The sequence below is a fragment of the Rhinatrema bivittatum genome, chromosome 7, assembly GCF_901001135.1.
Source record: "Rhinatrema bivittatum chromosome 7, aRhiBiv1.1, whole genome shotgun sequence".
In the NCBI taxonomy this organism is placed as follows: domain Eukaryota; kingdom Metazoa; phylum Chordata; class Amphibia; order Gymnophiona; family Rhinatrematidae; genus Rhinatrema; species Rhinatrema bivittatum.
Window position 1 is genome coordinate 123,431,625 of NC_042621.1, and position 24,200 is coordinate 123,455,824.

Sequence of the window (24,200 nt, forward strand, 5' to 3'; positions counted from 1 at the left end):
AGGATTACCATCCAGCTTGTCCTGTGAGAAATATTTATTTATATATATATATATATTTTTTTTTTTTAATTAAGCACACACACTAGAAGAAATTACTTTTCCTGGCTTTTAGTCTAGGCACACACACGAAGTTTGTTTACCCCATAATTTCACCACTCCCCAGACTTTTAAGTCCCAATATTATCCAGCTAGCAATACTTACCAATCCTCTTTAGCCATCAGCACAATCTTCTTCTCCTCTCAATAATCCACACCAGGCAGGCAAGTTACCAAGTGATCCTCACATCCACCAGCCTCCCAGTTATCTACATTCCTAATAATTGAATCACTAACTATGATGGCCAACCTATCACTTTCCCTCCTGGGCAATACACCTGCGAGACTCATCCTAAGTGCAAGAGGATAAATGTACAATCTGGAGATCAGGTCCTTGATACAGTATGACTTCCTGCTACACCAGGGTGATGATCTCTGACTAGATGTCCTTCCTCTTCCAAGGCAGCAATGACGCTTCCAGACTGGAGTTGGGATTTGGTTACTATGTTCTGAAGATCTCCTCTATATAACTCCTACTTCAGCTCCTCCATGTCTGCCACTCTAGCATCCAGAGATTGCACTTGTTCTGAGAACCAGGAGTTCTTTGCACCAGGTGCACACATACCACCTCTAATAAACTGGTAAAAAAATCAAACATGTAACACTTGTTGCAAAAGACTAGAAGGCCCCCATCTCACTGCTGGACTGCTGCCTTCATCTTAACATTGTTGCATTTTCAGTTAAGTTTAGGTTACTAAGGGAATAGGGATGAGTAAATTAGAAGGTTTAAAATTTGTGTGGTTTACACACAATCCAGTAGTGACCTTTAAGGGGATAATTAAACTATTGATAAGGGCTGAGGTAATCGTGTTTCAGATAAAACCCCAACTGATTTTTTAATGTGAAAGTATTTTTTACCTGTAAAATCAGCTGGGGTGGGTGGAAGGGAAAGACATTAAAATTACCTGCCTTATGCTAGAGTAGGAAAGGAGGGAGAGAATAAGGACTCCTTTGTTATTTATTTATTTCAATCTCCCCTCACGTGGGGCTTTTAAGAAAAGGTGAACCATCTCCCTGGGAAATCCATAGACCCTTCAGGGTACTGGGCTTACCTTCAGGGGAACCCCTGAGAAATGAAATCCCATTGTGAATATCAGTCACTAAGGGCTGTTGTCCCAGAAGCAGGGAAAGCTCAACCAAGCTGGGGCCGAACCTAAGCTTTGGGAGTTCACTACTACTCCAGTGTCCACAGTTGCTGAAGGCAAGATTATTAGCAGCGAGCCAGGACCATACCTCCCTTATAGCTCAGAGTGATGTTATAAAAGAGGTAAGTCCTCTGCCTCTATCAGCTGTGGAAAGAGGAATCCCATATGAAGGCACTGGTCTAATAGGAAGAAAAGGAAGAAGGAGTTGAAATCTACAAGTAGGGGTGAGCAATAATCCAACATCACCACTGCGGCCTACTGTGCGAGGAGCATAGGAGAAAAGAACATCCAGAACAGAGAGCGGCAAGTGAGGCAGAGTCTTCAAGGGAAAGCCAAGACTCAGTCAAGGTGAGACAAAGCGTATGAGAAAGAGGTCACGAATGTAGGCAAGCTTGTTGGAAAGTGTGAGTATTCTACAGGAACATGAGAAAGGGAGCGAGGAAAGAGGGATGGGGTAAGAGTGGAGGAGTAATGGTTTGATGTGCACAGATGGGGTAAAAAGTTACCTTGGAGAGCCAGGAATGGGAATAACATCTCCAGCTAGGAGGAACAGCAGGAGAATACAGTGGAGGCATGACAATGATAATGAGATGCTGTCAAGGAGAGTGAAGATGTCTGCATGTGAGGAAGAAAGGAAGAAAACTTTAAAGCTCAAAAGGAGTGGACAGGGCAGAAGACAGAATGGCTGATGAGTGATGAAAAGAGAGAATGAAGTTAGTAGACTATGTTAGCAGTGGTATACAGATTTAACCCACTAATGAAGTAAAACAGACCTTTATATCTCAAAGTGAGTGACCAACTTTCTTTTAAACATAATCCTGTAAATGAACACTTGATATGTATTTCCTTCAAAACTAAGGAAGTGTGTAAGTTGCTATTTATTTCATGAAACATGAGTTATGCATGTCCTTCAGAATTCATATCAGAACATACCAGCCTCTGAACCATAAACTTACACTAAAAGACTGGAAAGAACTCTGTGGCTTTGAAGCTAAATGAGCATAATGAAAGATTTTATTACTGAACTCTTGCTAAGGTCACAGCAGGAATGTTTTGGCATTCCATGTCTATGTTCATGAATATATATAGGACTGGTCCATTCTCAATCCAACCAAGTCAGAGGAACACCAATCAATGTGCTTCCCCAGGGAACGACCTACTACCCACCTCTCCACTGCAAGGGTTCCAGCACAGGATACGACTGTCTTTTGCACTGCTGAGGAGCAACTCTGGGTCTGCCTGACACCATGAAATAGACAAAACTCCTCTGAAAGAGATCAGACACACAATGTCACAGCATTATTAATGCAAGAATCTTGGCTCCCTTCTGACTTACAAGGTAATTTACTTTGCTGCAATAATGTACAGTAAACAGCATTAATGTAGAGCACACACAATTTCAAATTCTATGCATTATCCAACAAAAAATCTAGTGCAACATAGGTATGTTAATGAGCTGATTTGCATGATTTTCATTAATATGAAAATCAAATGTGGCATGCATTAACTTTCATCAAATTACACAACTTGCTAAATTTATCTACAACTTAAAAGGGGCAGTTAACATTACGATGCTCTTGGAGAAAAGTTAACGCACATTCCAATACTCCCGAGGTTTTTCCTTAAAGGGGCCAGGTGGTCCCAGAACTCCTCCAGATCTGAGTGGAAATCTGATGGGATCCATTCTCCTGCATTGGCTACAGTATAAAACAAGTTTGCTTACTGTAAACTGTGTTTTCCATAGATAGTAGGATGCATTAGCAATTACACATGGGTGACTACATCCAGCAGCATTAGAAATCTCTCCAAGATAGTAGGGTTTTGAGCTCTACTGAACATGTGCTGGAATTCCCAAGTGAGTATTGCTTTGTGAGCCTTCTCAGTCAGCACCAGAACTAAAGTACAGCTATGTAGTCAACTTTCCAGGGAGATAGGCAGGTATTCAATAGCTAATTCATCCTATCTACAGGAAAACACCATTTACAGTAAGCAAAATTGCTTTGTCAATAAGCAGGCTGAATTAGCAATTACATGTGGGGAGTCCCAAGCTGAAGGTTTAGCGGAGCATTTATGTAATAAACAACCCAGACCACCTTGGAGAATGGATAGCAGGGAGAACAGATTATTTAGACATTTTATATACTGTCAGTCCATATTAAGACAACAGTTTACAAAATTAACATTCATAATTATAAATCAACAAATATTGACTGTTTATGTACAATTGCTTGTCCAAATTTACTGTCAGTCTGAGACATTATCAAGACACTAATGAGGCGTGAAGATATGAACTAAAGACCAAGTTGCAGCTTTGCATATATTCACAATAGGTACTTCATGAAGGTGAATAATAGAAGAAGCTATAGATCTTACTTTTTTTTTAATCAAATTTTACATTTACATACAAGCATCCACTTGTTAATGAATAATCATACAATGCATATGAAAATATATAACAAAAAAATTCAAATAAAAAAATCAAACTGCATTTGTATTAAATAAAGGAAAAAGGGGAAGAACTCTCTGAATTTGGGCGTATATTACAGAAGAAATATATATAAATCAAGGCTGTCGGAGAGGGTACTACACACATTCTAAATTAATGCCAGATAAACCATTGGAAAGCCTTAAGTGTGAGAGTCTAGAAAGGCTCTCAATTGGGGTGGATCAAAATATACATTATTTTGTCCTTGAAACTTTATACAACATTTGCACAGAAAGCGCAATTGGAATTGTGCTCCCTTTTGCAGAACATCTGCTCTCATTGATAGAAATAACTTCCTCCTAACTTGGGTCGCTTTTGTTAAATCAGGGTAACACCACACTTTGTAACCATGAAATAATACTTGACCATTTCTAAAGAAATGTTTAAAGATGTTATTCTTGTCCATAAGAAAAGCGAATGAAACGAGTAGTGGTCTCCTCCTAGTTATAATTACGGTAAATCCTGTGACGATTCAAGAAATGTTGTTAAATCTAAGGGTACAACTGGTTCATCTAAATTTTGTGGCTTCGCTTCCACATAGGGAAGGTAATATGCTTTAGTTATTACAGGATTCATATCTTCCGGTATTTTTAATACCTGCGAAATATAAGATTTAAACATTTCCAAAGGAGAAACAGATTCTATTACAGGAAAATTCATGAAACGTAGATTGTGAGCTCGCAAACTATTTTCTATATTCTCTAACCTTCTATTAGTAATTATTTCCCCTTGTAATATGGTAGTTTGAACCTTTTCCACTTCTTTTATGTGTTCTTCCATTTCATTTATTCTATGACTTTGTTGCTGAACTTCAGCATTCTGTGAAACTTGATTTACCTCATTTCCACAGTAGTAAAGCCAATTATCGATTTTTCCAAAGCTTGTAAAGCAGACCATATTGTAGTCGGAGTTATTTCCAAGGGCATTTGCAATACATTGTTCAAAAAAGAGGCATTTCTTGTCTCTCACTTCCTCTCTCCATTGTCGCGCTGGCTCCCATTTCCATGCCCGGGGTTCCAAGCATCTCGGCGAGTCTCAGACTTTCCAATCCTCCAACCATATCTGTCTGGGACTCTGCTTTATGCTCCATGCTGGTAGAATCCAATGCTGTTAACCTCTGCCATTCCGCTCCTACCCCTCCTTGGGTTCCCCCTGTCAGGTTCGCGGCAGTCTCTTCTTGTATACCTCCTTCACGGCATGGTGGTGCCGGCTTGTCTGGACAGCAGGGGCTCAGTGATGTTTCCAGGATCAGAGGGGAGAGCTCACGCTCTATTGCCATCCCCTCAGCGACCTGCTCTCTCGGCGTTGAATGTGCAGCAGCCGTGAAGAAGCTTCTGATGCGGGGCTGATTGAATTCCAAAGAAGTGGGGGTAAGCTCCACTTCTCTTACCTGCACTTTCCTTTTTGTATGTGGCATCTTAGGAAAGGTTTATTTCTGGTAATAGATCTCAGATTTCAGGAGCTTCACAACAGCATGTCCGCTCCGGTGGCCATCTTGAAGGCTCCTCCAGCTATAGCTCTTACTTGATGAGCTTTGAGTCTGTAAATTGTAATCCTGCAAAGACATAGCAGTGATGAAGGCACTCAGCCAACCAATTAGATAAAGTATACTTGGCAACCGCTAATCCCAGATGGTAATGAGCCATAGGAAATGTAAAGATAATTTGTTTGACTATGTTTGTCTTTTGTAATATGTCAAGGACAATTTGTAGTCCAAAGTATGGAGGGTTTTTGCATCTTCACAAGTGTGTGGCCTTGGAAAACATGTACGCAGAACAATGGATTGATCAATATGGAAAGCTGAGACTACCTTTGGATGAGTGAAAAGAACCATCCTGTTGTGAAAAGAATTCAGATATAAAGGATAACAAGACCTTGGCATTCGCTGACTCTTCTAACAGGTGACCACAACAAAAAAAAGTTACCTTCCAAATTAAAAATTTTATCAAAGCTGACTCCAGAGGCTCAAACGGAGGTTTATTCAGTTGAGAAACAACCATATTTAGATTCCATGGCACAAGAGGTTTTTGAACCAAGGTTTTGATTTGCCACAGTCCTTTCATGAAATGAGATATGAGTGGATGAGTGCAGATTGGTTTGCTGTCCAGTGTATTATGGCAGGCTGCTATGGTACTAAGGAAGAAGTAGAGAGACCAGACCGCGAAAGATGAAGAAGATATAGAAGCAAATGTCGAGGCTCAAATGAGGACTCAAATGCCTTCCCAAAGACACTACTTGAAATATTTATTCCACTTGTAGGCGTAATTCTTTTTATTTGATAGTTTTCTAGATGAGACTAAAATGTCACACTCTGTAGGTAAGCAGAAATCAGCAATTACTGAGCATTCAACATCTAGGCTGTTAGGTTAAGGGCCAAGAATAACATTCCATTCTCTTGAATCAATAGTGCAGAATCTTTCTAGAGGAACGGGAGGACTGTAGGAAATTGTACAAGATATGCATATCATGCTTGTCTGGGCCATGCTGGAGCTATGAGGATTAGTTGTGCATGATTTTGAAAAACATTTTTCACTGTCCTGGCAATGAGTGGGATCAGTGGAAAAGTGTACATGAGGTTTGCTCCCCCAGTTGAGGAGGAGAGCATCCTAAGACAGTCAGATTGCTTGGAAGAAGTGAACAAAATAGAGATTGTTGTAGAGATTACTTGTGTGGATGAAAAATGCTGAGCTGATATGTTAGGGTGTTGGAGATTCCTGGGAGATAGGAGGCATGTAAAATGGCCTGATTCTTGTCTGCCCAATTCCAGACCTTGAGTACTTCCTAGCAGAGGGACCATGAACCTGTTCCTTCATGCTTGTTGATATCAAACAAGGCCATTTGGTTGTCATTCTGAATCAGGACACATAAACAATAGGTTCCTTATCACTTGAAATTCCAGCAGTTTAATTTAATCTTGAGTTTCCTTGGGAGTCCAAGTGCCCTGGATTAGACAGGATCTAACGTAAGCACTCAATCCCTTTGTTGAGATATCCACTGATGAAGGGGAGTACCCTCTCAAAGTACATTAGGTTTGTAGCCACCACCTGAGGTCCTGAGCCATCTCCCAGGAAATCTGGACTACATTGGCTGGGTTAGCTGATCCCACTGGGAACATAGGCCTCCACTGAAAATGTCAAATATGCAGGTGGGTTTGTAAAGCATGGACAGCCTCTCAGCATGACCAAAGATCTCGCTGTCAATTGCTGAGAGGACAGCAATGTACGGATCAATGTGTACATGGTGGTCTTTCAATCCGAGGATAGAGCAGAGATGCTTAAACAGGTGTTCTCCAAGGACAACAGGATGATAGTCCTCACTCCTGAGTGGCATCAACAGATGGAGTCCGGCATGGAAAACTTCTGTCAAAGTTTCCAGAACTTTGACTTGGCATACAGAGCATGCCCTATACCACCCATTTACGTGGGGTCCCTCTTCAGTCTTATAACAGAATTAAGACTGAAAATAACAAAAAAGAGAAATCCAACTCTGCGGGGCAATGGGCGGGTTTCGTGAGGACTAATTCTGCTGTCCTCTGAGAATACCTCATATAGGTAAGCAACTCTGCTTTCTCCAAGGACAAGGAGGATAATAGTCTTCACACATAAGTGAATCCCTAGCTACAGGCTGCACCCCAACACAGACCAGGTACCAATCGGCACAACAACCACTGTGCTATTGGGAACAAAAAGGGAGATAGCCTGAACTCAAACAATGGGCCCTAGGCAGGGAGAGTTGGGTTCTACACCTAAAAGATTCTGAAGGACAGACTGGCCGAACCTATCATCATGTCGGCCATCCCTATCCAGAAAATAGTGAGATGCAAATGTATAGAGAGAATTCCATGTCACAGCTTTGCGGATCTCCTCCACAGGAACTGCTCACAAGTGGGCCACCAATGTTGCCATGGTTCTGACAAAATGAGCCTTGACATGACCCCCGAGAAGCAGTCCTGCCTGGACATAACAAAAGGAGATGCAACCTGTTAGCCAACTGGATAGTGTCTGTTTGGCAACGGCAACTCCCAATCAATTGCTATCAAAAGACGGACTGTCCATGGGCTTCTGTTCACTCCAGATAGAAGGCTAAGGTTCACTTGTAGTGCAAATTGTGCAGTGCTCATTCACCTTGGTGCAAATGGGGCCTGGGAAAGAGGGATGGCAGGACAATAGACTGGTTAAGAAAGTCTGTCACTTTAGGCAGGAACTTAGGATAGGTGTGCAAGACCACCCTGTCATGAAAAAAGTTTATATAAAATGGATAAGTTACTAAGGCCTGGAGCTCCCTGAACCTGCATACTGAAGTGACTATCACCAAAAATATGACCTTCCAGATCAGGTACTTCAGGTCACAGGTGCGCAGCGGCTCAAAAGGAGCTTTCATCAGCTGAGCTAGTACCACGTTGAGGTCCCACGACACAGCGGGAAGCCTTAGGGGAGGCTTCAACTGAAGCAAACACCGCAAGAAACAGACAACTATAGGCTGTACAGAGATGAGAGTACCTGCACACCCTGGTGATACACGCCAATCATACTCAGGTGAACCCTAGAAGTCTTTAAGGCAGCTTCCAAGAGGTGTAGAAGGTAATCAAGCAGTTTTTGTGGGAGGCAGAAGAACGGATCTAGGGCCTTCTATTCACACCACACAGAAAACCTCCTCCACTTCAGTCCATAGGTCTTCCTAGTGGAAAGACTTATTTATTTATTTATTTATTTTATTTAAGGTTTTTATATACCGGCATTAGTATGCAAACATCATGCCGGTTTACATTGGAACTAAAAAGGAGGAAAGGAAATACAATGAACAGGGGTATTGGGAGGGGGCATAGCATAGGCTGCAGAGGAGATAAAGGCAAGGAAGCGGACAGTAAACTGTGATGAACTATGTACAGTATGGAGTATAACTATAAATACATTATAAATACATTATATACAGGGCTGTATATACAGGGCTGTATATACAGGGCTGTATAGAAGCCAGAAGGACTCGAGACATCCTCAAAGATAAAGGGCTTCAGGATTAACCAGGCTGTGAGCAACAGGGACTGGAGGCTGGGTCAGACCAAGGGTCCAGGCCATAAGAACCTGGCAAGTACCCAAAAACTAAGTCTATTTCATGTTACCGCTGCTAGTAATAGCAGTGGCTATTTTCTAAGTCAACTTAATTAATAGCAGGTAATGGACTTCTCCAAGAACTTATCCAATCCTTTTTTAAACACAGCTATACTAACTGAACTAACCACAACCTCTGGCAACAAATTCCAGAGTTTAATTCTGCGCACCTTGAATACTGTGTACAATTCTGCGCACCTTGAATACTGTGTACAATTCTGGTCGCCGCATCTCAAAAAAGAAATAATTAAGATGGAGAAGGTACAGAGAAGGGTGACCAAAATGATAAAGGGAATGGAACACCTCCCCTATGAGGAAAGACTAAAGAGGTTAGAACTTTTCAGCTTGGAGAAGAGACTGCTGAGGGGGGATATGTTAGAGGTGTTTAAAATCATGACAGGTCTAGAACGGGTAGATGTGAATCGTTTTTTTACTCTTTCGGATAATAGAAAGACTAGGGGGCACTCCATGAAGTTAGCATGTGGCACATTTAAAACTAATCGGAGAAAGTTCTTTTTCACTCAACGCACAATTAAACTCTGGAATTTGTTGCCAGAAGATGTGGTTAGTGCAGTTAGTATAGCTGTGTTTAAAAAAGGATTGGATAAGTTCTTGGAGAAGTCCATTACTTGCTATTAATTAAGTTGACTTAGATAATAACCACCGCTATTACTAGCAATGGTAACATGGAATAGACTTAGTTTTTGGGAACTTGACAGGTTCTTATGGCCTGGATTGGCCACTGTTGGAAACAGGATGCTGGGCTTGATGGACCCTTGGTCTGACCCAGTATGGCATGTTCTTATGTTCTTAAGAACTTTCTCCGATTAGTTTTAAATGTGCCACATGCTAACTTCATGGAGTGCCCCCTAGTCTTTCTATTATCTGAAAGACTAAATAACCGATTCACATCTACCCGTTCTAGACCTCTCATGATTTTAAACACCACTATCATGGCCACAGGAGCTCACATGTCTCTGCCTCGCCACCCCCCTTGATCTTGTATGATGAGATCTGGGGAGGTCCCAAGACTGATCGGTTTCCAAATGGAAACTCCAACAGAAGAGGAAACTACAGCTGTCTCGGCCAATGAAAGGCTATGAGGACGAAAGTCCCTCTATCCTCGCAAAGCTTCGAGAGTCTTTGCCAGCAAGGAAATCGGAGGATATGCATACAGAAGACCCTGGCCCCAATGACAGGAAAGGGTGTCTGAGTTTGGTTTGCCATCTGTCCTGTACAGGGAGCAGAACTGAGTTACCTTCCGTTTCCAGGGGGATGCGAACAGATCTACGTCTGGACTCCCCCAGAGGCAGAAGATCTGATTTGCTACCTCCTGGTTCAGGGACCACTCATGGGGTCTGAAGGCACGACTCACTTTGTCCGCTACCATGTTCTCCATACCTGCCAGATATGTTGCCCTGAGCACCATCCAGTGGGACAGGGCCCATGACCAAATCCGGACCACTTCCTGACACAGGAACTATGATCCTGTACTTCCCTGCTTTTGACATACCATATCCCTACCCGGTTGTTTGGATCAGGACAACTTTACTAGACAGCCGATCTCTGAAAGCCCATAGCACATACCTGATCGCCCGGAACTCCAGGAAGTTAATCTGACAACAGCTTTCCTGAGCAGACCAGAGGCCCTGGGTGCAGAGCCCCTCTACATGTGCTTCCCAGCCCAGAATGGATGCATACGTGGTTAGGACAATTTGTGTAGCAGGACTCCAAAGAGATCCCCCATTCCAGATTGGAGAGTCCCTGCCACCAGGACAGAGTCCCAGAGAGACGAGGTGACTCGGATGCAAGCCTGGAGGCTCTGCATGGCCAAGCAGCACTGGGACCTCAGGGTCCTCTGGGCTCTGCACATATGTAAATGTGCCAAGGAAGTGACATGGACTGTTGCGGCCATGTGGCCCAACAACCTCAACATGTGCCAATGCTGACACCTGCTGGCTCCCCTGGATCTGCGCCATTATGGACACCAGGGTGGTGGCCCGTCAACAAGGCAAGGCGGCTTTTGCCTGAGCCGTGTCTAGCAAGGCTTCTATAAAATCCAATTGAGATGATGGACTGAGATGGGACTTCAGGTAAACAACGATGAGCCCTAGTAACCAACACCCAAATGGCCCCTGCTTGAGATGTGCTCCTGACCAGCCAATCGTCCAGATAGGGGAAAACATGCACTCCCAGCCTGTGGAAGTGTGCCCCCCACCACGGCTAGGCATTTTATGAAAAAGTGTGGGGGCTGACGCTAGCCCAAATGGCAACACACTGTACTGGAAATGCTGTTTTCCCACCACGAATTGGAGATGCTTCCTGTGACTTGGGAAGATTTCTATAAGGGTGTACGTATCCTTTAGATCAAGGGAGCTTAGCCAGCCCCCTTGCTTTGTAGAAGGAGATCAAGGTACCCACGGAAACCATCTTGAACTTTTCCTTTTATAAAATTTTTCGAGGCCCTTAGGTCTAGGATGGGAACCAGGAAATACCTGGAATAGAATCCCTGCCCCCTCTGCTTTGGTGGAACATGCTTGACCGTCCTGGCCATTATGAGGGCTCACAGCTGCACAAGCAGTACTTTCAGATGCGCTACCAGCCCCCAAAATGGCAGGGAGGGCAATTTGGCGGGACACCTAATAGGTTTAATTGGTACCCTTGACAGACGATATACGGAATCCACTAGTCAGAGGTTACACTGGGACACTGATTTGTGAAGAACTGCAGCCTACCCCTGATAAGAGGGTCCATTGTCTTGGGTACAGGCAACTGGCTTATGTTCTCTCAGATCCAGTCAAAACCCCGTCATGGGAGTTGGCTGAAGCAACGGCTAGGGTTTGGGAGTTCTCTGCTGCCTAGGGTGGCCACAGGAGCTCACATGCCTCTGCCTCACCACCCCCCCTGGATGAGGCCAACAGGTCCGGAGTGCTGGCAGAGAGCTGTTAGAGGGTCTCACGGTGGTCCCGCAACTAGGCCACCGCGTCCTGCACCATATCTCCAAAGAGATTCTCACCAGTACACGGCACGGCAGCAAGCTGTTCCTGAACCTCTGGATGGAGATCCAAAGCCTGCAACCATGGCATTCTGCGGAGGCCAATTCCAATTGCAGAGGCCCTCACTGTCATTTTGAAAACATTGTAAGTCCCATGAACTTCGTGTTTTCTGCAATCCAGGCCCTTATGCCCCAGTAACTGGAGGGAGTCCTGATTCTGAGGTAACTGCTCTTGTTGTACTTGCTTCTAGCGGTTCTGCGAGTATTGGCTCATGGAGAGCTGGTAGGAGGCGTTGTATGAAACAAGTATGGCTGCCTGGAACACTTTCCTCCCAAGAGCATCTAACACCCTGTGGTCCTTCCCCGGGAGCACAGAGGAATGGGTCTGAGAGTACTTGGCCCTCTTGAGGGCAGATTCAATGACCACTGATTGTAGGGCAGCTAATGCCTATCAAATCCGGTAGCCTTCTGGATGAGGTAGACCTAGTATGCCTTCCTGTTAACAGGAGGTACTGTGAGAAGATGTTCCCATATCCTCAACAGCAGCTCCTTAAGGATATCATGCACTGAGACTGCCACAATTTCCTTAGGAGGCTCCACAAACTGGAGGATCTCCAGCATCTTCCTCCATCAATAACTGAAATGGAATGGCTTCTGCCATTACCCGCACAAAACCTGCTAAGGATAAGTCCTCCGGCTGGGACCGCCTTCACTTTCCTGGAGGAAGTGGTTCTGAGGGGAGACTCTTCAAACCCTTGGAGGAGGACTCCGTAGTATCATAGGGACCCTCATCATCACTGTAATTTACAGGGGATGGGGCCCTGGGTGCTCAGCCTTTATCCAGAGGCGCGGTCACCAGTAAACTTGGTGCAGGCCCCAGCAAAGCTGGATAGGGGGGCAGCAGGCCATGTCTCTGCAGGCCTAGACGGAGCTTCCTCCTCCTCGGAACTGGCAATGACCACCACATCAGTCGGGGGAAGCATCGGGGTCCTGCCAGGTATCAAAGACCTCCCAGGAACCAATGCCAGCTGGGTAGATAAAACACAGATGACCATATTAAGCCATTCCAGCAACGGTTCCAAAGCATATAGGACCAGCATGTGTGCAGTCAGTGCCACAGGACCGATGGCCTGCATTGCCCACTCCACCACCAACTGGACATACTGCTCCAACTCCTCCTCAAATGTTGACGAAGCCAACACTGACTGGAAGGAGGGGTGGCCAGATCTTCCTCAGATCCCAGAGGTGGAAAGGTGACTGACACCAGGACCAGTGGAGACCATCACAGACCCCTGGCATTGATGGAGGATGGGTGTTGCTTGCCAGAGAGTCACTTCGGGGGCATCACGGCATGAGCCAGCGCATCCGCATGCCCAGCACCATGCATCAAAGGTGACCAAGGCTGATGCTTCCTCGGCTTCCCTCTGTGCTCAGCCTGGTCTTTCCCCCAGCACACAGGTCGAAAAATAGGAACCCAATCTCCTCAACCGGTCTCCGGTGCCCCTATCCACCGACTGAACCAACAGTCCCACTGATGTTGATGGCATGGTGTCTGGTGTGCCTCCAAGGTCTATCCATGCAGATCTTGCCAATGCCGAAATCAGTGGCTCTGACTTCCCCAACCCAAAGAGTTCTGGTCATTTGGGTGCAGTTGCAGCAACCCTGGACAACATGTATTGCCCCCAGGTACAAGATACATATCATAGGTCTCCATGATAGACATGGCCCTCAGGCACCAGGGGCATTGATGAAAACTGGTTGTGGCCATGACAGAAACGAAAAAAGAGGGATGCAAAAACGACAATGATGGCAGCGGGCTACGATGACCAGTGGGCACAGAGCCACCACTGCCATGGGGGAGGTTGATGTGAAAGAAAAAAAAACCCTTACCCGAAATGCCGAGAAACCTAGCTGAAGAGACTACGGGAGGGACCCGGCACCAATGGAACGCGAAAACCCAAAGAAAAAAATTTTGGGAAAAAAGTTTTCCAAAAGTTTTAGAGAAAAAAGCCGAGAGCTCACTCAAACCGCGATGCAACAGCTCTGCAGAAAAAAACAGACTGAAGAGGGACCCCGTGTAGACGCGTGATGTAGGGCATGCTGGGCATGCTCAGTAGGCCAAGTCAAAGTTCTGGAAACTTTGACAGACATTTTTCATGCCGGGCTTATCTGATTATGTCACCCATGTACGAGGACTACCATCCTGCTTGTCCTCTGAAAAAAAATGTTTTCTCCTGCATTGAGTCTACCATGCTCCTATAAACTTTAGTCTTTATGTGGGTATTAGATTCAACTTTTCAAAACCAATGAGAAAACCTAGACTGAAGGAGGTAGATCATTTTGTGCAGAGATTTTATCACATCCTCAAGATCTTGCTGTGATTAACCAGTTGTCCTGATAAGGGAAGACTTGAATCCCCCCTGGAATTGCAAATGTGCTGCTGTCATTGCCAGTCAGCAGTGATAGGTAGTGTATTGGTAATGGGTAGAATCCACCTTGAATCAAAAGTGGTGCCAATGCAAACAGTGGATGGTATGTGTAGGTAAGAATCCTTGAGATCCAAGGCACATATGCATTTTCCCTACTGAATGTAGGGTAAAATTGATTAGAGGGAGTTCATTTTGAATTTCTTGCAGCAGGTGCTTGTTCAAGTCCAGAATAGGCCATAATCCCCTGATTTCTTGGGGACGAGGAAGTACCTGGAGTTTGTTGAGGTATCAGTAGGGGCTCTATCGCCCCCTGTTGCAGAAGTGACAACTTCCATGCGAAGCTGCAGCACACGTGACTGATCTGACTGCAGCACCGAACAATGCAGAAGGGAGTGACAGGAGAAATGCAATTGATACTATGATCATACTATGTGGAAGACTTAAGGGTCCCTGGTTAGATGGTGCACCTGTCCAGAAAAACCTGAATTCTGCCCTTGAATGGAATAGATGAATATGGATTGTCTGACGGGATCAAAAACTGGGCCCAGGCTAAGGCTGGGCTGGTTGAGTGGTCTTTGACTGGTGGCGCTCTCTTTTGTGTAAGCTTGGTGGAAAGAGGTTGTTGACAATGAGTTGGAAGAGGTTATGGACTGTACTGTTGATAAGACTGGAAGGGTTGCCTGTGAAAATATGGCAGTTTATAATGATATTTATTATTTATAAATATGTATATTCCACTTAGAGGTATGTGCTAAACAGATTACAATATAAATCTATGTTTGCATAAAAAATAAAATAAAATATCTAACATAATAAAATATGCAACTACTAATATCTGCATCATCATGAAAATCAATATTTGGAGCCAGGGTACGCTCTTTAGAAAAATATACTCTTCAGCTATTTATGAAAATGAACAATGTCATCTATGGCCCATACTAATTCCAAGAGGGTATTCCATAAAATGGGGTCCCGTCCTGAGAAGCATGATTACACGTTTCAACCAGTCAAACCTCTTTGATGGAGGGAACCTGAAGCTATGACATTTTGGGATCTCAAGCTACGTGCTGGTTCATACCAGGAGAGTAAATTAGTCAAATAGATAGGTCCATCATATTTTAATACTTTAAAAATCATTAAGAGTCTTAGATTCCACCCTCTGCTTAATAGGAAGCCAATGTAAGTCACACAGCATAGGGGAAATATGGTCCCCACCAATGGCCTCCTATTATCATCCTAGCAGCCGAATTCTGTAAGGCATGCAAGGCTTTATTTATAGAAGCAGGTAGGCCAACAAAAACTGCAACGATCTGTAGCGGTTAAAAGAAAAACTTAGTACTGACTTTCGGGCAATAGCCTATTAAGAATAAATCTGAAATGTCGAAGTATCTGAAATTTATAAAAAACTGATTCTAAGGGTCTGTTAAATTGGGGCTTAAACAATAACTTTGAATCAAACAAAATACCCAGGTTTCGTACAGTATCCTTAAAATAAAGGAGTTTTTCCATTATGACAAAAACTTATTTTGTTTTGATAAATATTCACCGTCCCTAGAAAATACATATGGCCTCCATTTTCTTGACATTCAAGATTACATTATGGTGCATTCAATCACTGACTAGTAGCAAAGTTTTCTCAACCAAAACCGGGATGGATTCAAAATTAGTAACTACTGGAAAATACAGCAGTATATCAGCAGCATAGATCCTGAAAATAATAGTTTTGGTCTAACAAGGAGCACAGAGGAGTCAAATACAAATTAAAAAGTGTTGCTGATAGTATGGAACACTGAGGTACATCTGAGGGTAAAGTGAACCCAGAGGCATCATATTGGAACAGATGGTTGTTCGAGGTCTGTCAAGAGGAATTGAACTGCTACATCATAGTTCTTTATCTGTGCAACTGCCTTCCCTATGCTTTACTGAAAAACAGTCATCTCTAAAACAGGGGAGGGTCTGCTAGCTCCTCAATGTCCTCCTGTATGCTGCTGGCCTAAAGTTGTCATGTGGTATGCTCCAATGTATGTTGCAAAAGTTCTAGATACAGAATTGAAAGCTTTGTAGACTGAACAGAGGTGGTGGTAGATGCCTTCTTCCACACTCAAAAATGACTTGGGATAACTGATAGATCCTCTCTCGGGTAGGAGGAAAGACTAGCTTTTGGAGACAGGCTCCATATAAAATTGCTGTTTGGTAATACATGCAGTCAGCATGGAAACTTGAAACACTTTCTTGCCAACGTGGTTCAAACATTTGTGACAGTGAATCTGAACGGATCCGTGTCTTTGTCACCTTTTTCATAGTGGATTCGACTACTACTGAATGGTTGCACTAAGTTGGCCGTGTTATAGTAGTGAACTGGGCTGCCTTCCAAGCAGTTGACCCGAGTTAGATTCCCAGCCAATGCATCCGTTTAAACCTGAAAGCTTGGTTTTTTTTTACCCACACCAGTGTCGACTTCATCCTTCACCTTGGAAAGTGACGCAGTAGCATTCTGAAACCCCTGCCAGCTTCAATGAGCCATCAGGTTTCCACTCCCCTTTATCCCGAGACAGGTCAATCCAACTTTTACTCTCGACGCTACACAGATAGTTTCTATTTCTCTTTCTTCCATTTCATTTATTACCGCACTCCAGACCTCTGCTACCCCCCCCATCCCTACCCCAACCTCCACTGGAGCTACTCCTCTTGACAAGGACGACTATAGCTGCCATCGAACCTGAATCTGAGTTCTCTCACAGGATTCCTAAGGAAGAACGAATCCTCACCATCAAGGTTAGTCACCGGGGATTACACGGGACTACTCCCATCCTTTTCCACAACATGGGATCCATATCTTTTTCTGCCTTACCGATCACCGGCAAATGGCAGTTAGCCGTTCCGCCCTGTGACCTACCTTCATCCTTTGGCCTGATCCACAAGATGTACGTATGCAGAATCCCATCTGTGACACGCACATGCACAGGCCTTACAGTTCATTGTAACGGATTTTTTAATCATTCAAGGCAGATTCCTCCGTTTAAACCGAATGCAGGAGCGACTACCACGGACCTCAACACGAGTCCTCTTCATTCTCGATCACAGGACATCTTCATTCTATCTCGCGTCTCCTACGATTCCGCAGGTGTTATTCACACATGGTCTACTACTCTGCTTCACAGTACTACAGTGACAATTCGCCAGGCCCTAACTGTTCTGGGGCACTTCATATCCGCCGCCTGCAATGCAGCCTCAAGCACAAATACTCACCGCAGCATCTGAATGAATTTCAGACACAAGCTCTATCAACTTTGTACAAATTAACACTGCACAAAACCTTCATGATCCCCTACAATGGAAAGATAGTCATGAATCACACGGAATCAGACTTCCATTGTTCTCTTTAAACAAAAGAGATAGTCCGGTTCATGGAACCTCTATGACGAGGCAGTTCAGATACTGGATCACACTCACAGAATATCCATCTCACTTCAATCAACTTATCTGCCCGGAATTCACGGTCCCAGACCGGACAAACTCAAGACTTAGTCTCACTACGGTGGATCTCTTGCAACACTGTACGACAGAAAAATGGAGAACTTTGTTCGTTTCTCTGGGCTCACACCGACTCCAGGTGCCTTTCTCATCGATTGGTCACAACAAATATTTCATACAATCCCTCAGATACCACTCATCTCTCGAACACTCCAGAGATGCATAGAAGTCCAGGCGAATCTTCCATAATCGCGGATATGCAAAACAAAAAAAACAAGCAGCTCTGTTCCTCATCACGCCAGCATATCCAAAACGTCCATGGTACAGATACCTATGGTGGCTTTCGATCCGCAACCCATTTCTCCTGGGCACCAGCTCATAGCTTCTTCCCTAGGACAAGAGAACATCCTCTCCACACTTCCCTGCATCTTATGACATGGAGATTGACAGGCTCACTATGAATTTTTTCTCCTACTCTCAGGATAACTATCCATTACATTCAAGTACCAGGAAGGTTGTTCCGCTGTGCTTCCAAGTGTTCATCACCGGGTATAGCCCTCTTAACTGGCCCACCTAGCAGACTTCTGTATTACCTCCATCTGCTATGCAGAAAGGGCATTGTGACTCCTTGCTACGAATTCCTGTAAGCACCATAACAGCTTATCTCCATCTAGATGTAGGACCTATTTCATGTTATTCCTTAGTGTACGGATTCAAGTAGGGCCTATTGCATCTACACCCACCTTTACAAAAACCACCGGTGCCGTGGCACATTAACATGGTTCTCGAGCAGCTAATGCTTTCATCCCTTGCACCTCTAGACACTTGTCACCTTCGCCACCTCTCATGGAAGGTGCTTTTCCTTGTCACTAACTCCTGCAAGGAGACCAAGTGAGTTACAAGCATTAGTTCATTACCCTCTTTATCTTCAATTTCACCATGGCAGGGTGACCTCGCGCACTTACCCGAAATTTCTAAATGGTAATGTCCAGTTTCTACATTAACCAGTCACCTTACCCACGTTCCATCCAAAACTTCTTGCAAATGGCAATGAGACAAAGTTACATATCTTTGATTGTAAACATGCGCTGGCATACTACAAACAACGCACTCTGTCACCCAATCGACCCTCACAATGGATTCTTTCATCAATCTAAACGCACAAGGGAGTCCAGTGACGAAAACAACTTTATCCACAGAGATATCCAATTATATCCATTTTCAGCTATAACAAGAAGTTGCGCACGTTATCTGCAACCCTAAGGACACATGTGCATGAAATGGCAACCTCGACTGCCTCTCTCTCCATCAAGTACCTCTCATAGGCATCTGTGAAGCGGCGACAGTCATCGCTACACACTTTTCATATCCCACCAGTGTTTATACAAACAGATAGTGGATGATCCCTTTGCAACGGACTATCCTACAGATGTGCAAAAAATTCCAGAGAAATACAGCCTTCATAGGAACTGTCTGCCACTATTATTGTATTGAGCAAAAAAAAAAAAAAAAGAGACGCATACTAACTGCTCAATACATCAGCTGGGGACTCCCATACAACATGGCTAATTCATCTGCTATCTACAGAAAACACCGTTTATGGTAAGAAAACTTGAATGTTCATCATGAGCATATTTATTAAAAGTTCCAAACTCATAATGTTACTTGTTTGAACAGACCAGGGGCTAGGGCTTTTTTTTTTTTCCATTGCACCTACTTTGCGGAATTTGTTGCCAGAGCAGTTGAGAAAAGAAAAAGTACAGCAAGGAATTTAGGCATCAGATTAAGGCAATACTTTTTAAAGAAGCTTTTTTTCTTTTTTTTTTTGCAATTTACTGTTTATTCAGCTTTTTCAATATTCACAAAAGTAAACATTATACAGTGTGTAGATATGAACATATATCAAAGAAATACATTTTGTTCAATAATATCACATATTAGTCCCTTCTCTACTATTCCAAGCAATCCTTGGGAGGGAGTTTAATAGGCAGTAATTAAAGAAAAGAAAAATTCAATTTTAAATATAACAGGAACGTCGCATGCATGTAGACAAATTTTTCTCTGCTACAATATCACTATGGGATTAAGGGTTAACTGGTTCCAGAAATTTTTGCAAATGATTAGGGTCAAGAAAAATATATTTTGCATTTAAGTGTTTTACAACACATTTCGAGGGATACCTAAGACTAAAACTAGCCCCTCTGGCCACCGCTTCAGGTCTTAACAATAGGAACTTCTTTTGTCTTTCCTGTGTTATACGTGAGATGTCAGGGTAAACCCAGATTTTTTTCCCATAGAAACACTTTAAGCGATTTCTCATAAATCTTTTCATAATCATTTCCCTGTCTGATGCAAACGTGCAAGATAGAAATAATGTCATCCTCTTTTGAATCTCAGTGTCCACTGAAAGTTCAAATATTTGAGTCAAATTCAGTTGTTGCTCATTATTTTCTTCTTGTTCCAGGATATTTTTCTCCTTTACTCCTTTTTCCAGCAGATGGTAAACTCTAGCAAGAACAGGAAGTCCCTCTACTGGTATTTTCAAAATTCTTATCATATATTCATATCATATATCATAATTCTTATATATTCTTATATATAATTCAACCCCAACTCTTCCAAAAGACAACCATGGTTCACTAACGAGCTTTGAAAACTCAGAGTCTACGACAGAAAGAATAAATGGCGTAAAGCACCTTTCCCTAGCACCCTGCCTACAAGCTTGCTCTTCACTACTACAAGAGCTCCACCCTAAAATCAAAAAGGGACTTCTACACTCATAAGATCCATGACCTCATCTTCGACGCTAAAGCCCTTTTTGCATACATATCCAATTTAACACAAATCAACGGTCCAGACATTCCACTCAACCAAGCTCAATCAAAAGCAGAAGAGTTGGCCCTCTTCTTCCAAAATAAAGTCACTAACCTATCAGATTCCCTCCTACACCACCTCGCTTTCTAGTGCATATCACCACCCCAAAGACATCTCTCTCAAATCTTTTGAACCCATCACAGCCTCAGAGATCCAAGCAGTTTTGAAGAAAATGAAACCTTCCTCACATCCCTTCGACAGAATCCCCACTAAACTGCTCCTACTAATCCCCGACACCATCGCCAAATCACTGGCTGATATCATTAACTGTTCTTTATCCCAGGGAATCTATCCAGAAGATCTTAAACTGGCCTCCAAACCACTCCTAAAGAAACCAAATCTGGATCCTAAAGATCCTAATAGCTTCTGCCCGATCTCCAACCTTCCATTTATAGCCAAGGTCATGGAAAAAATTAGTCAATACACAACTATCTGATTACATTGAAGACCACAAAATTCTGTTCCCTACCCAATTTGGATTCCGAAAAGCAGTAAGCACAGAATCCCTACTCATATCCCTGACAGACCACCTCATCATGGGCCTCGATAAAGGTCACTCCTTCTTACTGATTCTCCTAGACCTCTCAGCTGCATTTGACACTGTTAACCACTCCATCCTCCTAAACCAGCTGTCAAACATCGGAATAACAGGAACTGCATTGGCCTGGTTCAAAACATTTCTTGATAACAGAGGCTACAAGGTTAAAATCCACAATAAAGAATCACACCGTCATCATTCCTCCCTAGGAGTCCCCCAGGGTTCTTCCCTATCCCCCACGCTCTTCAACATTTACCTTCTTCCACTATGCAAGCTGTTAACCAAAATGAACCTAAAACACTTCTTATATGCCGACAATGTCCAGATCGTGATCCCCTTTAAAGAATCCATCACTAAAACACTTGAATTTTTGGAAAACTGCCTTCAAGAAATCAACGGCCTCCTCACTAGCTTAAAGTTAATACTAAACTCTTCTAAGACTGAACTCCTTCTCATCTGCCCGGAAAACAGTACTATCACTATGAACACACCAGCCAACCTTCACATCACCCAAGCAGGAGTCTTAGGAGTTATTATCGATAATCGGCTAAACCTAAAATCATTTATCAACCAAACAACTAAGGACTGTTTTCATAAACTACATGTCCTGAAAAGAATAAAACCACTCTTTCACTTTCAAGATTACAGAACTGTTCTGCAAGGCATAATCTTCTCTAAGATAGACTACTGCAACTCTATCTTATTAGGTCTCCCCTCATGTCACACCAAACCTCTTCAGATGGTCCAAAACGCGGCAGCCAGAATACTGACAAACACGAGGAGAAGAGACCACATTTCTCCCATCCTTAAAGACCTACACTGGCTGTCAATCCATTACAGAATCATTCATAAGTCCATTACCACTATCTATAAAGCCATCCATTAACATGCCCCACTCAATCTACAAATCCCATTCAGAAAACATACCTCCTCCAGACCCATTAGAGAAGCTTACAGAGAATCACTACATGTACCCCATGCCAAAACCTCTCAACATATAGCATTTAGAGACCGGGCTTTCTCTACAGCAGGACCATCACTATGGAACTCCATTCCACCGGATCTTAGTCAAGAACCGTGCCTTCTAACATTCAGAAAAAGGCTTAAGACGTGGTTGTTTAAACAAGCCTTTCCAGACCCCAACTGATTCTCAATGCAATGACAACCACAGTTAGACATTCTTAGAACATTGTAAATAATTGCTCTGTTAAACTCCTCTAGACTTTCCTCCACCCAATTTTGAATATCCTTGTTTTATTGTAACTTCAGAGTTTCTCTTCACTTGTTACAGTTTTTAGTTTATTTTCATTTTACACCTCCTGTTAAATGTAAATCAGCATGATGTGATTCTTATCTCGAATGCCAGTATAGAAAAACACTAAATAAATATTCTTTTAACATCTCATATGCAGATATTTCTTTTACATATGGAAAATTTAATATTCGGAGATTCAAGTACTTAAGTTGATTTTCCATATTTTCTATTCTTTTCAGATTTAGATCTTCCACTCTCAAAATTTCTAACTGAGTAGTTTCTACTTTCTCAACACGTGATTCCAATTGGTGAATTTTAGATGGTTGCTTGTTTAATTCTTGCTCCAAATTCAAAAATCTGCTATTTGAATCAATGATTTTAGCCAAACCGAACATTTTCAAGACCTTTTATTGCGTGCCATAATAAGTCCATTGTTATAGTCTTTGGCTTCTCCATAGGAGCAAACGTTTCCAAAAACATTTTCTGGGCCAGTTGCTCCCCTCCAATAGTGTTCCCTCTCACCACCTCCTCAATAGCCAGTCTCTCCTTCTCCTCACTGCTCCCGGGTAAGTCACTCATTTTAATAATATTCAAAGAAATAGCTTCAGAAGCAAAGCTCAATCCATGAGGACTTACCCCTGCAGGGTCGGCTTCCATTGGTTTCGGAGGTGGGGGGGTTACCAGAGCGCCGGGACTCAGCGTGATCTCTTCGGACAGTCAGCCTGGCGTCTGCCCTACATCAGGACTAGCAGCGGCCTCCTCCACCAGCTTTTCTTTTGCTGCAGCAGTAGCTGTCCATCCTCGGACACCGGCAATGATGTGGCAGTCAATTCCCTAAGTTTGGCCTTTCTTTTCGAGTGCGGCATGGTAAAAAGAAAAATGTTTCAAGAATGTGAGGAGACCGACTTCGCTACCGATTCATGCGGTGGCCATCTTGGTCTCCCACTGAAAATAAGCTTTTTGTGATTAGTTTTAATTACTTATTTTTTATTATTTGTTTTGTGTGAATTGTTTTTATTAGATATTTTATGTATGTGATGCTGTAAACCGCACTGAAAACATTTTTTTTGGATTTTGCTGTATATAAGATTTTAAATAAATAAATATTCGATGTGGGCAGAGTTGAGTGGCCAGGCAGCAAATGCCTCAAGACATCATGCACCAAATGGCATCAAATGCATCAATGAATCACGCGCCAAACACTTCGATGCACTGTGCATAGAGTGCTTCAACACATCATGCTTTGAGTCTGTCAATGGGCCATGCGTCGAGTGCATCAATGGATCTATGTTGAGCATCTCGATGCAGATTGCACCACATATGCCAACACAGGTTGCACAGTTGGTGCTAATAATGGTTGCATCGATTAGTGCGGTGCTGATGTATTGAACTTCAAATGCTTATGCTTTTGTGATGCAGGGGTGGCTGCCCAAACTCAACACCATGGCTCTGGTCTACTCCAATGGCAGAGTCTTAGAGGAGCTTCCACTCAGGTGTTTTATCAGCAAGGCATATGATGCTGCACTGCAGGAGAAGAATCTGCTGTGACTCAATTTGGACAGCTCCTCAATAGGGTGTGTCCTGGACCATTGTGAACATCCATCCACAAGCATAATTTTGTTGGTTGGTCTAAGCAAATACAGCACAGCTCATGGCCATCTGTAATGAACATTAACTTTCCGCATATACATCCTTAAATCTGCTCATAATTGGCTCTTTCTTCTGTGACATCTCTAGAGGCAAAGGCTCTTAGAGAGGGAAAACAACTGTAGGGGCTTTCCTTCCTTCTTGCTATTTTTTT

The 24,200-nt window shown here is 43.2% G+C and overlaps 1 protein-coding gene across 3 annotated transcripts in view; it reads right to left on the reverse strand.

The window, feature by feature from the left end:
• The window catches only part of SEC31B (SEC31 homolog B, COPII coat complex component), a 319,647-nt gene that overhangs the window by 199,975 nt on the left and 95,472 nt on the right, over positions 1 to 24,200 (reverse strand). For all 3 annotated transcript variants that reach the window (XM_029609056.1, XM_029609055.1, XM_029609057.1), the window contains one exon: positions 2,409 to 2,508. In XM_029609056.1, the coding sequence (XP_029464916.1) occupies positions 2,409 to 2,508 (100 nt within the window). The remainder of the gene's footprint in view (positions 1 to 2,408; positions 2,509 to 24,200) is intronic.